General features: G+C 38.3%; 1 protein-coding gene across 1 annotated transcript in view; it reads right to left on the reverse strand.

Moving 5' to 3' along the window:
• Positions 1-654: 654 nt before the first annotated feature.
• Positions 655-14,392, reverse strand: part of cd82b (CD82 molecule b) — a 174,627-nt gene continuing 160,889 nt past the window's right edge. The window contains exons 7-9 of the mRNA XM_039739070.1: positions 6,358-6,516; positions 2,061-2,144; positions 655-1,958 (exon numbers count right to left, since the gene is read on the reverse strand). Coding sequence (XP_039595004.1) covers positions 1,875-1,958; positions 2,061-2,144; positions 6,358-6,516 — 327 coding nt within the window. The 3' untranslated portion in view covers positions 655-1,874. The remainder of the gene's footprint in view (positions 1,959-2,060; positions 2,145-6,357; positions 6,517-14,392) is intronic.

Here is a 14,392-nt window from a genome sequence, read left to right on the forward strand (position 1 = left end):
ACTTTTCTCTATTAAAATGAAAACATTTCAATGACACGCTCATACAAATTTGTTGAAATCCCCTCAAATAAATAACTTTTTTGAAATATTTTTTTATGCTAAACATTTATTAACAAATATTTTCTGGAGAGTTCGAGTCATTAAGCACATGCCGTACTTTCTTCATACAGCTTTGTGTTAAAGAGACTCGTAACGTTTTGATGTTTTGGATATAAAGCAGGCGTTGGCTGACTTACACTCACATTTCCAAATCAAAAAACACGAGATACAGGAGTTTGCCCCGTTTGTGTAGCAAGTCAGCGATCAGCTTCGCCTGCAGCTTTCCTTTCAAATATGAACCCAAGTCCATCGAGCAGAGTAAAGTTCGCCCTTAAGATGGCCAAGTAATGGCATCAGGTGCTTTTACTTTCGAACATAACAAAGCATTGACACTTTTCAGGAGTGTCTGATCAGCAGCACCAACACTGCAATGGCTTAGGGTAAAAAGAAAACATCGAAAAGCCCATTAAAGGTTCTTACACAGTTGGTCTGAACAGGATAAATAAGCTTTTCAGGTAAAACAATAGAATATTGTTGTGCACAAGTGGCTTTTCTTGCCTTAAAATTAAGTCAAGACAAAAATACAGTTTGAAAGATGGGGTCACATGTCAATGAATTTAAAGTAAAACAATTACATAAATGAAAACTTCAGTTCGCTATAAGTCTTAATATTAAAGTAAATGGACACGTCCTTAAAATAATCTTAAATAAAAAAAAAAAAAGTACCCTTTGCCCTCAAATAAGCATTTGTGCGGACACGTAATAAAATATAATCTTTCGCAAGTAAAAGAAGCGGCTGCTTAGGAGGCAGAGTGTCCATAACAGAGCAAAGTTAAGAGCTTCTCATCTCCTGGGTGCCAATATGAAAGGCACTCTAATGGCAGATTTAGAAGGGAGACGCCCAGGAGTTCTCAAACGTCATTTTACATACCCTAATATTTTTGGTTTTCTACCTCAGAGGCGGGCTGGGCCGCCCGCACCGGAGGAGTTCAGTAAGGGGAAGCCTCTTCGGGAAGCTCTTCCTCAATTAGATTTTGTTGTATATTTGCAGTAGGGTCCTAAATGTGTTGTCTGCTGACACATGCCAAACAATTCTAAAGCCAAAAAAAAAAACACATCCAAACATAAAATAGAAACGGTATGACCTATTTTCTCATTGTATAATGTGAAAGAACAAAATATAGTCAGGCAATTGCAGATAAAAGTATAAATGAAACAGAATTCCACACTGACAAACTCTAAATGCTTGGTCGATAACCACTTTTAGTATTCAAACATTTTAACAGACAAATGTCGACAGAAACACATTGCTAAAACAAGCCTATGACGTAATACATACTGGTGAAGAACCAGAGGGAAAACGCCAACGAAACGAAGGAAAGAAACGTTTTCAAAATAAGTCACGATTTGCTTATTTCGACTCTGTAACATCTGATGGATCATCAAATAAAAACAACTCAGCAAAAACGGCCGAATCAAAGGCTCAGCCCAGAGTATAAAGTGCAGTAAACAAACAACTTGAAAAGAAAATATTCTGAAGGTCCAACATGTATGCAACAATTGCTGGATAATTTTAGCTGATAGAAAAGGATTGTTTGGTCACAACACTTGTTAGGTTATTGAGAAGACTTGAAAAGGAAAGCAACGTAAGACAAACACGAAGAAAACAACAACAACAAAAAAAAAAAAACGGGGCAAGACTTGGCCAATACGAGACACTGGCCGCATTTTGTTGTCTTTATTCCTCATCCACGAGCTAGATGAGATATGTCTGTTCCACATTTTGACATGGGGACCTTTTCTCGGTTTGGCAGAGGGCCGACTTTTTCATTTTTTCAGTGACCGCTTTTCGAAACTTTACTGTAGTCTTCTGGCTGGATACTTTTGCAGAGACACATAGACAGAGCCATTCCCATCAACTAAAAAAGCAAAAGAAGTAAAAAGACTCAGTTCAAATGTGTCGCTTTTTAGTGCTGTCATCTAAAAAACACATGTTTAGGTGGGACATGTTGAAAACTTACCTCCACCACTGCCACGGCAATGCAGATTCCAATTATAACTCCAATGTTGTTGAAAAACCAATCATCCAGACTTGACTTACAACCCTGAAAACAGAAATATCAGGAAAGTCAATGAACGTACAGGGCGAGTCAAAAGCATGTTAACACTAATGGTACTGCTATATATATATATATATATATATATATATATATACTGTATATATATATATATATATATATACATACACATACATATACACATACATATATATATACACATACATACATACATACATACATATATATATATATACACATACATACATACATACATACATACAATTTTTGTGGACAATTTATATGCCACATATGGTACATGTGTTGAACATGATGGCAGGTTGAGACCTTCCTGTAAATCATCTTGCACTTATGAAGTATGTTTTGTGAATAAATTGTTTCCGCCATTCAAATTTAACATAATTTTGATTCTTCCTGTATTATCAAGATTAATGGAAATCTTAGTGATTGGCAAACATGGATATAGAGAGGGTATTAGAAATAAACTTGATCCCTTAGGCTAAAAAGTCAAGGTAGAGGTAAAAAACTGAGGGGTAATCATTGACTCTGACCTAAACTTTACAGTGCATCTCTCTATTATAAAGGAAAATCTTGAGACAAGACTATTGCCAAGAGATTTTTTTTCAAGTCCCAGCCTCCTCTCCACCATTTCCAGTTCACAGTTCTCTCACCTCTCATTGGTGTGAATCCTTTTGTCAGACACAGTTCCTGCACTCTCAGCTCTTATAAATTTTTACGTTTTCCTCACTCTAAGTGCTCAATTAAAGAAGACTTGGTATGTCCAAATCTTATTGAAGAATTTCATCCTGATGGGTTATCAACAGAAGAAATGAGTACACGGGCAATCCTAGCACCGAAAAACGATAAAGTGAAACAAATTAACATGAAAATTGTGGATCGGTTACACAGCAAATTGGTTAAATGCGTATCAATAGACTCTGCTGAAACAGTTGGTGGTGATGGTGCGGAAGATGAAAACATCAACTTACAATATCATGAAGAATATCTACAACCGTTAACACAATCCAGTCTTCCAACAGCCGAATTACTGTTGAAAGAAGGACGTATCGTAATGTTATTGTGTAATTTATGTCTGAGTGATGGGCTATGCAATAGGACAAGATTAGTTGTATTAAAAATTAAACAATTCTGACATGTACAATTTTAACAGGTGACAAGAAAGGTAATGTAGTATCTTCTGCGGATAACATTAGACACCAAAGGAGATCTTGATATGCCATTCGTATTAAAACGTTTACAGTTTCCTGTTAGAATAGCTTTTGCTATGACGATTAAATCTCAGAGACAAACATTTCAAAAAGTCGGCTTATTTATTAGAGAGAAAGAAACGAAATTCACTCACGGCAGTTATACGTTGCGTTGTCATGATGCAAGTCCAAACACGGAATCAAAATTAAAGCGATTTTGACAAAAATTTTATTCCAAATATTGTTTTTTAATATGATCTAGAGAGGACAGGAATGAAGGTCAGTAGGACCACCAAGACAGAATATATGTGTGTGAATGAGAGGGAGGTCAGTGGAATGGTGAGGATGCAGGGAGTAGAGTTGGCGAAGGTGGACGAGTTGAAATACTTGGGATCAACAGTACAGAGTAATGGGGATTGTAGAAGAGTGCAGGCAGGGTGGAATGGGTGGAGAAGAGTGTCAGGAGTGATTTGTGACAGACAGGCACCAGCAAGAGTCAAAGGCAAGGTCTACAGGACGGTAGTGAGACCAGCTATGTTATCCCTACAGATTTTATTTTTTCTCCAGCCGTCTGGAGTTTTTTTGTTTTTTCTGTCCCCCCTGGCCATTGAACCTTACTCTTATTCTACGTTAATTAATGTTGATTTATTTTGTTTTATAATTGTGTCTTTCATTTTTCTATTCTTTAATATGTAAAGCACTTTGAGCTACTGTTTGTATGAAAATGTGCTATATAAATAAATGTTGTTGTTGTATATGGGTTGGAGACGGTGGCACTGACCAGAAAACAGGAGACAGAGTTGGAGGTGGCAGAGTTAAAGATGTTAAGATTTGCACTGGGTGTGATGAGGATGGACAGGAATAGAAATGAGAACATTAGAGGGTCAGCTCAAGTTGGACGGTTGGGAGACAAAGTCAGAGAGGCAAGATTGCGTTGGTTTGGACATGTGCAGAGGAGAGATGCTGGGTATATTGGGAGAGGGATGCTAAGGATAGAGCTGCCAGGGAAGAGGAAGGCCTTAAAGGAGGTTTATAGATGTGGTGAAAGAGGACATGCAGGTGATGGGTGTAACAGAACAAGATGCAGAGGACAGAAAGATATGGAAGAAGATGATCCACTGTGGCAACCACTAATGGGAGCAGCCAAAAGAAGAAGAAGATTGTTTTTACTGAAGTTTTACAGTAAAAGTGTAAGTATTTGCATGTTAATTTCAAAGCCAAACAGAAGAAAAACGTATAACTCAATGAATACCTCTAACACAACATGAAACATAATTTTCTATCAATTTATTATGTTTTACTATTTTTTACTATGGTTAATTACTCGCTGTAACATAAAATAGTTAGTTCTATTATGCATATGTAACAATTCCCATGAAAATAACAATCTGTTTAAATTGTACATCTGCTTCCCCATACGCGAGTGGCAGAGCCGTGAAGTGGCTAGCGTGTATCGCCTGCACGGGGGTTGAAGAGTAATGCGAGCAGGGGGCATTAAATAGATTACTAGGAAGGCATTTTTCTTACTTAAGGAATATAGCAAAAGTTAGACCTCTTATAACTTTACAAGATGCTGAAAAATTAGTTTACACTTTTGTTTTTAGTCGACTAGATTACTGTAATGCACTCCTAACAGGACTACCTAAGAATCTCGATCAAACCAATGAAGCTAGCTTTCCTTCTAGGAAAGCTGATCACCACCGTCAACCCCTCCTTTTATTTTTTTTTAATTTTATTACAATCATTCCATACAAATCAATCAATTTTTACAAAAAGTAGGATTGAGAACAAGTCGACCCCCACCCCTGAGAGAGAGAGCATGGCCAATGGAGTAAAACTTAAGGCTTGTAAACATACCTAAATTGATGAGTTTAATAAGCCAATAGAGATGAATGGAGAAGAAAAAGAAATACAGAAATAATTTCTTCCTCTGTGCTTTAAGAGCAACCCCTCCTTTTGACAATAGTCAAAATTATATATACAGCCCAAAATCACACAAGAAGTGTCGCAATGGGCTTTAACAGGCTCTGCCTTTTGACAGCCCCCCAGCCTTGACTCTCTAAGACAAGGGAAAACTCCCAAAAACAGTGCAACAGAAATATTGCAAGTACAGAGCAGAACACAACAATGGATGATATCACATAATACGATTTTGATTTGTTTAGAGTCCTGTTTAGAGATATCTGCCCTGCCCTAAAAGCGCCAAGCACATTTGCACCAACCCCTTGCTGAGTGTGTGTGTCCTTATTTGCCCAGCTCATCTTGGTTCATGACGAGTGTCAGTTATGGGTTTGAGAAACTCCTGGGGGCACCGGGTGTGTGTGGTGCCAACCCGGATCAACACAGCAATACCTAAAGAGTCCTGAATTAAGTGCATCTGAGAGTGCCAAATCATCTTAATTTACTTTCAAACTACCACTGTCTCATTTTAATTTTGTTTCTTTTTCATTATATATATTTACATTTTGTGTCGGTCTGAGTTTATTTTCTAAACAAGAACCTTTATTGAGGACAGATAAATTGTAAGTTTATAGCATGAAGCTCTTTAGGTACGGATAATGGAGAGAACATGACCTAAATGTTTTGCCATCTGCAATCATTTCAATGAAATCAAAAATATAATAAACCTTCCCTTTCAACAGTAATCCTGTCAGCTGCTTTCAGTTTAACAATCTACTGTATAATTGGACACAAAAATGTCATTTTTTCCCCTCCACTCGAAACCAACAATAAAATTCAAGCTCCGACGGAACAGAGATTGCCTGTGACCCATCCGGAGTGCACTTTAAACTACATTTATACTTTTCACTTATAAAAAAAAAACTAAATATAAGCTTTAAAAAAAAAACCAAAAAAAAAAACAGGATGTAAAACTGATGGCACACACAAATTCAAAATAGCTCTGTCATGTTAATGATCTTCTTTTCCTTCCAGATCTGACAGCAGAAAGGCGGATCTGTTACTTCAGGCCAATGTGATAACAGAAAAAATGCAAAACATGGTAAAGAAGAAACGGGCCCAGCTGCTCTTACCGTTTGGTAGACTGGCCAGACAGAAGAACTGGCATTGCAGAAACCCGAAGATGGGGCACCTGTGATGTTTGCACAAGAGCACGGGTACAGGAAGGTGTTATTCTTAATGGTCAAGTTTTCAGTCCAGTTTCCAGGTCCATACCAGCCACAGCAAGAAGCCTACAGAAAAGAAAATGAACATGCCACTACTATAAAAATAAATATGAATACCAGGGTAGCTATCACAACCTTAAGGAGATTCACAGCCTTCTCAAAGTATCATTTTCTTTAAAAGTAATACAGCACAGCATAACTGGGGGACTCTCTGCATTAATATTACTTCTACTGACATTTTCTATTTTAATGATGCAGGAAGCATACATTGTCAAGTTATATGTACTTACAATACTTCCCACACTTAAATTAGGCTCAATGATTTTCCAAAGGATCTGAATTTTAAATCACAATGGCTCTGGTATAATATGTGAGCCCAAGCAACTTGATCTGTCCTCTACTTACAGAAAATATATATGAAAAATGTTTATATATCACATGTACTCACGTTTAAGTTCTCCCGTGGATAAGTTGGGACTTGATTTTACTGTGTAATTTCTGGTATTTTATAATGTCGGTAGTATAAGTCGAATGCCGAAAACTCACGCTATTGGTCCAGGAGATAATGACATGCTAACGCCCACCTGAGAGAGTAACCACGGAGCACACAGCCTTTGTTTTCTATGTATTGTGCCTACGTGACCCACACAGGTAATATCCAAACTATTCCGAAGTGAACTTTGCACCGATTTGTGTTTTTTGTATCTCACACCCTCATACACCTTTATCGTAAGTGCATCCCTTATCTACGATGGAGTGTTCGATCAAAAAAATGAGGAAGCTGGTTTTAGATTAAAAGTCGTTGAAGTGGCGAAAGAAATTGGTAACTGCGCTGCTGCAACAAAATTCGCTGTCTGAGAAACTGGTGCAAGATTGAAGGAAGCAAGAAGATGTAAAAAAAATAAATATCGTATTTTTGAGCGGGTGTATGTCGGGGTCTGATTTTACGATCGATTTTTCTGGTTTCAAGACCAGACTTATACCCGAGTATATATGGTACATGTCTATTACAAATTACCATGGACACATATGGTGTTAATAAATTTACTCCCTTATACTGTGATAAATAATTTTCATTAATACTAACAGTTTTGATGATCTGGAATAGGGGTGTTCAACACTGATCCAGGAGGGCTATACAGTGTGGCTGCTGGTTTCCTTCGTGCAACTTTCCTAATCATTTACAGGGGGTCCTCGGGTTACAACGTCTCGACAAACAATGTTTCGAGTTTACAACGCTCACTCCCATAAAAAATTAAAAAAATGGAGACATGAGAAGGAATAAAGGTAAGGATTTTTTTTTTCACTCATTTTTTTTGTTACTACAGTACAGTATATTTAGGTCCTTTTCCATTTTCTGTGGCTTAGTTGTGTTTTTATGTTCTAGATTATGATTTTGCAAATGTGTTAAGATAGGTAAGTGACTTAGGCTAAGGTGTGTTTCGACTTACACCAAAATTCGGGTTACATCACTGTTGTAGGAATGGAACTGTGTCGTAACCCGAGGACCCCCTGTACCTATAATATATTGCATATCTATTAATTTAAAGAGCTTCTGTAAAAAAGCCAAATTTCCCCCAGGGACAAAAAGTTCTCTACATCTATTTCTGCTGTTAACTGACGACTTTCTAAACAGCCCTGTTGGTTGTCATGTAGGAAAAATAAAAATTACCCGTTCAAATGAATTATGTAAATCATTCAAATGGATTATTTTTAGTCCACTCTTATTTCAGAAGTTGTTTATTTTTCCTGGTGTGCAGTTTAGTTAACTGGAAGAATGCAGCCAGCCGACAGTTTCAGTTGATTCTATGTTTCCACCATACACTCCGGAATACCACATTCTCTGAGAAAATTCCATAAATTCAATTTGGTAACTTCTCCTGCATTCGAAACTTGTTCCAGGACTCTTCAAAAAATCTGTTTCAGCTGTGATGGTCTTACAACTAGTTCCTCTTCTGGTTCACTGCCAGAAAAAACGGGTAAGAACTGAACCGTTTATAAATTAGTTCAAACAGAGTTTTGTTTTTGTTTATGCCTGACTCCTATGGGGCTCCATATTTTTCCCTTTGCTTTGTTTTGTTTTGTTATTTTAAACTCAGTCATCTGAATTGCTCATTTTTTTCCTATAAATGACACTCAAACAAAAATGAAATGTGAAGTCAGCCAACAGAAGACCAGCTAGATTGGCCCCTCAAACTTTAATCTGTTGAATCAGAAGCTGTTTCTTGGTGTTAATTAAACCAGTTATTTAATTCTGCAGCTTGTTGGTGCTCCCATTCTACCACACCAGTTGTTTCCAAACCAGCTGACTTCCTTTTTTTTTTTTTTTAAAAAAAGCACTCACAGAAAGTTTTGCTGACATGAGCAGATCACTATTTCTGAGACCTTCACCTTTCTTAATCATTCAAATATTGAATAATGGACACTGGTCATATGTTGGCTCGTTTTGAATATCATTACTGTTTGGCTTCTAATTACGAAACCTGCAGCCACTGTAGTACTCCAAGATCGCTGATCTAGATTATAGAAGCAGACAGAATTATGAGAACACACAACACTCCCCATTCCATTTTGCTCTCAATTACATTTTAGCCTCCTTATTTACACTAAGATAAACCTTCATAAATGAATTACATCCCTCTAAGTTCAGTTTGCATTGTTTATGATCCTTAAGTCCACAGGATCATGTAAAGTCATTATCAGAATACAGTCATAGCTATACTAATGCTTTATCATACAACACACTGACTACAAGGCAGGTGGCAGGGCACAGAGGTTGTTTAGAGGGTACCTATGTTTTCATCACAAATCCCAATCCAGAGTGATCTGAGAAAAACCCCTGAAAACTGGGTGAATGTACACACTCTGCATTGACAGTAACTAGGCCATGATGCAAAGCCAGTATCAGTCAGCAACTCTAAACACTGCTCAGTTAGAAGATTCTGACGGTAAAAATAGAGGGTGGCGCAGAGAAATGGGAAATATTCAACTGACGTTCAATGCATGAATAAACACATTACAAAATACATTTAATGATGAAATGTATTGCGGAGGATATGTAATTAATAATGGTAATCAATATTCTTTCTATGTTTTGAAGAAAACATCCTGAAGGTGTTGTCCATTTCTCCGTACACATTCTTGACAGCCTGTTGTGAAAATTCTGCTTTGCTCGACATAACATGTCAAGAGGAATGCAGGCGATTTCCTCTTCAGTCCTCCTTATTAGTGCAGCAATGGTTGCAGGACGTGTGCGGTACACTTGGCTTTTAAGATGTCCCCCCAGAAAAAACAGTGAGATCTGGGAATCTCGGAGGCCATGGAATGTCACCATTGCGTGAAATGATGCACCTTCCAAACAATCATCGAACAGCTGCCATCGATTGTTAGGCAGCTTGTGAAGTGGCTCCACCTGGGGACTTCTTTTTTAAGGCTGAACCCGTTTCTTTGAAATTACGCACCCATGTTGTAATCGCATTAGCAGACGGGACACGATCGTGACATCCTAACTAGTAAGTATGCCGAAATTCCCTTTGCGCAGCAGCTGTCATACTATCACATTCTTATAAAAGGCTTTCACAGCGAACGCTCGTTGTGCACCCCTCCACTGCTCCATTAAAACTAATGGTAAGGGAAATGAAGGTCACATTGGTCCCAAACAACTACCGACGCCCCAGGATTGCCAACACCTAATTCCAAAATTTCCTGTTTCCCTACGCCACCCTGTATACAAAATTAGAACAAGTTTGACCAGAACAGGCCATTCAGATCAACAAGTTCATCAATCCTATTCCCCCAGTTTCTCTAAAATAAACATGAAGTTGAGTTTTCAAGGTCTCTGAAGTCCTACCATCTACCACAATACTTGTTAAATTATTCCATGAGTTTATGGGTTATTTTTGTGAAAAAAACTTTTTAACATTTGATAGAAAATCTGACCTTAACAATTTTCCAACTGTAACCTCATGTTCTTGTTGAAGAATTCTTTACCAAGTTAGAGTGCAGGTCTACTGTACTATTTCCCTTCATAATCTGAAATACTTCAGTCATGTCATCTCGTAATCTCCATTTGCTTAAGCTGAACACTCCTCACTCAGCCTGGCTGCTCATCCCTGAACAATGTATCTTAAATAAAATCCTTTCTTATCTTGTAGATCATACGAAATTTGACAAAAGAGAGGAGACCATTGAGTCCATCAAGCCTGTTTGTTTAGCTAATAGCTAAGCTGACCCAAAGACAAAGTCCTCTGGGACAGAAACCCGGGGCTCTTCAAAGCCAGGCAGCAGCGATAGCTCTGTGCCACCAGGCTACACTCGGCTTGTGCTCTATACATTGACTACATAACCTAACATCCTATTAGCTTTCTTAATCATCTCTGTCCACTGTTAATGTACACTTTCATGTTCCAAATCTCCCTTTGTAATCAAATCTAATATATTTACTTCCTATGTGTAATGCTTACATTAAGTGTGATCTGCCCAAGAATGTATGGCGTTGAGATCTTTCTGTAGCGATTCAGCTGATTTGACATGATCTCTCCTTCCACCCACTTCAGTATCAATTACTAAGTTAACAACCTTATTATTTACATTGTGTGAAGGCTAGGGGGCACCAGAGGACCGCAAACATGAATACACAAAGACAGTCCCGAGTTCAAATAAAGTGTTTCTTATATTATACAATACCTCAATATTAAGCACAAAAACAAGTTGTCTCTTCTTCATTTCACTTCACCTCATTCCACCGCACTGCCTTCCTCCAGTCGAGTGTTGCCTTCCTTCCTCCCAGCTCCAAGTCGCCTGGACAAGGGGGTGCAGTGCTTTCTATTGAGGACCCGGGAGTACTTCTGGTGCCAAGGACATTGGAGTTTAATATCCACGGAAAATGGTTTATTTGGATTTTGGAAACGTATCGTTACTGCATAAGAGTTCATATCAAAAATACGTAATGAATAAATATGTGGACAAATATTTTGTCATGCAGAAAATCAGGAAGAGTTTCACGGGGATTGAATATTTTTGCGCGCCACCGTACTTCCTACTTCCTAAAAGATCCACCATTGTCTAAAAAGCTATGGTTAAAATTGCAGAGAAATGTTGTTAATCTTTTTGGTTTTCTATCCAGCTGCTCCAGTTCAGGGTCACGGGGAGCCAGTTCACAATAGTGAAAGGAGATAATGGCATAAACAAGCAACCCAGATGACGGAACTGCTAGGCTTTGAAACAACTTCTCCTTCATTAAACTTAAAATAAAGCAACACAAAGTAGTTTATTTATAGTGAATGCAGCTGGCATCAAAGTCATTCTTCAGGAAATGTTCACTCTTGCTTTTATACAATACACAGATACACAAAAAAACTGTATTAAATCTTTCAGCATAAAATAAATGCAAAAACGCCTGTTGCATACAGTACTATTTGACTTGCCCAAATATTCCTTATATACAATGGCCTGAATGCATATTTACCAACAATAACATAGATAAAAGTTTCAGCTCATGACTAACAATTTATATTCAAGATATAAAGTGCTTCATTGTAAGATACTACATTTTGGAATAGAAAATAAAAAGGTGGGACGGTGGCACAGTAGTACAGCTGCTGCTTTGAAGTGGGAGACCACGGTTCGCATCCTGAGTCCTCCTTATGTGGAGTAGAAAACTATTTAAAGTACACCATTTATAGAAAGACTAGAAGTGGGAGTCTATGCTTCACATTTACAATGTAAAAACTTGAAAAAGGCAAAAAACCTTCTGTATAAGCAATTTCTGTTAAGTCATGTTTTATTTATAATAAAGATAATACACTTTTGAACACATTTTGCTTCTTTACTCTAAACAGCATAATTTAAATGCTGCTAAGCTATATGATTTCCTTTCACTAAAGGATCAATAAAGGACTACATTTCATAATTTTAAAAATATCTATTGAGTGTCGAATCCTCTAATATTTTGAAAGTCTCAGGAACACCACAAGGACCAGGCCTGTCTCACTTTGTCTTCACTCTGTTCACCTCCGACTAGAAATACAACAGCAGGTCAGGTCACTTAGAGAAATTCTTAGAAGATTCTGCGCTTATGAGGGGAATTGATAAGAGCGGATGAGACAGTGGAAAAGAGTCAGGGGGAGAACTTTGTACCTGTATAACTTAACATCAGCAAAGCCAACAAACAGGTTACTGATTTTCACTGCTCCAAAGAGCCTCCATGCCCAGTCATTAGTTAGGGAGTGAATTTAGAGGTGGTGCACTCCTACAGTTGTGGCCAAAATTATTAGCCCCCCCTGGAATCATGGAACATTTTCCTAAACTTCTTCCCAAAGTTTGCAACATTGATGAAACTTGATATAATCAAACATCCACCAGTGCTATTTACTAGCTTTTGATACATTTTGTAATATAAAATATATGTTTAGTCTTGCTTTATATCAAATATAGTAAAAAATGGGGTGGTCAAAAATATTAGCCCCATGTTAATGTTTGCTTTCAAAACACACCTACACTAATTAACCAATCAGCTTTGCAACCACACCTGTGCAATCAATTGGCTTCCTAACAACACTCAATCAGCATAAAAAGACACCCAAGGAACAGGGCTCTTGAACACATGAGAGGGACTACTATTACTGACCATGCCAAAGACAAAGGAAATCAGTCTGGAGCTCAGAAAGAAGATAGTAGAGGCTCATGATAAGGGGCAAGGCTACACTGCCATTTCCAAGCGATTCACAGTGTCTAGAACTGCTGTACGTTGCATCACTGCCAAGTACAAGGAGACAAATTCTGTTAGAAACAAACCTGGCCGTGGCCGTAAGCGCAAGATTTCAAGAACTCTGGAGAGAAAAATAGTCAAGAGATGTCAGCAAGGAACCCCGGACATCTGCCAAGATGATTGTTGCTGACCTGGCCTCTTCTGGAGTTGATGTTTCAAGGAACACAGTTGTGAGGGCTCTTCACTGTGGTGGGCTTCACGGCCATCGTCACAGAAGAACCCCTTTACTCAAAGAGCGGCACATCACAGCCCGACTGAGGTTTGCCCGTGAACATTTGAAATGTAAAGATGATTTTTGGAAGTCTGTGCTTTGGTCTGATGAGACTAAACTGGAACTGTTTGGGCACATGGATGTTGCTTATGTTTGGCGAAGAAAGGGGCAGGCCTTCAACCCTAGGAACACAGTTGCCACAGTTAAACATGGTGGCGGGAGCATCATGCTGTGGGGCTGTTTTGCAGCCTCAGGCACAGGGAGCCTTGTTTGGGTGCATGGCATCATGAAAAAAGAAAATTATGTTGACATTCTGAGGGAGAATATGCAGAAATTTGCTCGTAGTCTAGGCTTAGGTCGTCGCTGGGTCTTACAACAAGACAATGACCCAAAGCATACATCAAAATTAGTTCAACAGTTTTTCAAGGATACCAAAACCAAGATCTTGGAGTGGCCCACACAGGGCCCAGACCTCAATCCCATTGAGAATCTGTGGCGAGTGCTCAAAGTGAATGTCCATGCTTGGAAACCACACAATTTGGACCAGCTAGAACAATTTGCAATGGAGGAATGGACCAAAATCCCTCAGGAGACCTGTTCTAATCTAGTAAAGACTTACTCTAATAAATTGTTGTCAGCTGTGGCTCAAAAAGGGTACAGTATTGACTATTAATGGGCATGGGGCTAATAATTTTGGATGTCTCATTTTTGCCCTTTCTTGTTTCCACTCAGTGTGTCAATAAAATATCCAAACTACAATTAGTGGACCTTGTTATTTTGGACACTGATACGCTTTAAAAAACAAACATTTGTTGTTAATGGTCATTTTCATATTGGAATCAGGAGTGTTGCCTAATTTCATAAGGGGGGCTAATAATTTTGGCCACAACTGTATAAGTACCTGGGGGGTCCACATCAATGATAAGTTGAACTGGTCTCAGAACACAAGAGGAACTATAGAA

This window comes from Polypterus senegalus, chromosome 1 (assembly GCF_016835505.1).
Source record: "Polypterus senegalus isolate Bchr_013 chromosome 1, ASM1683550v1, whole genome shotgun sequence".
Lineage (NCBI taxonomy): Eukaryota > Metazoa > Chordata > Cladistia > Polypteriformes > Polypteridae > Polypterus > Polypterus senegalus.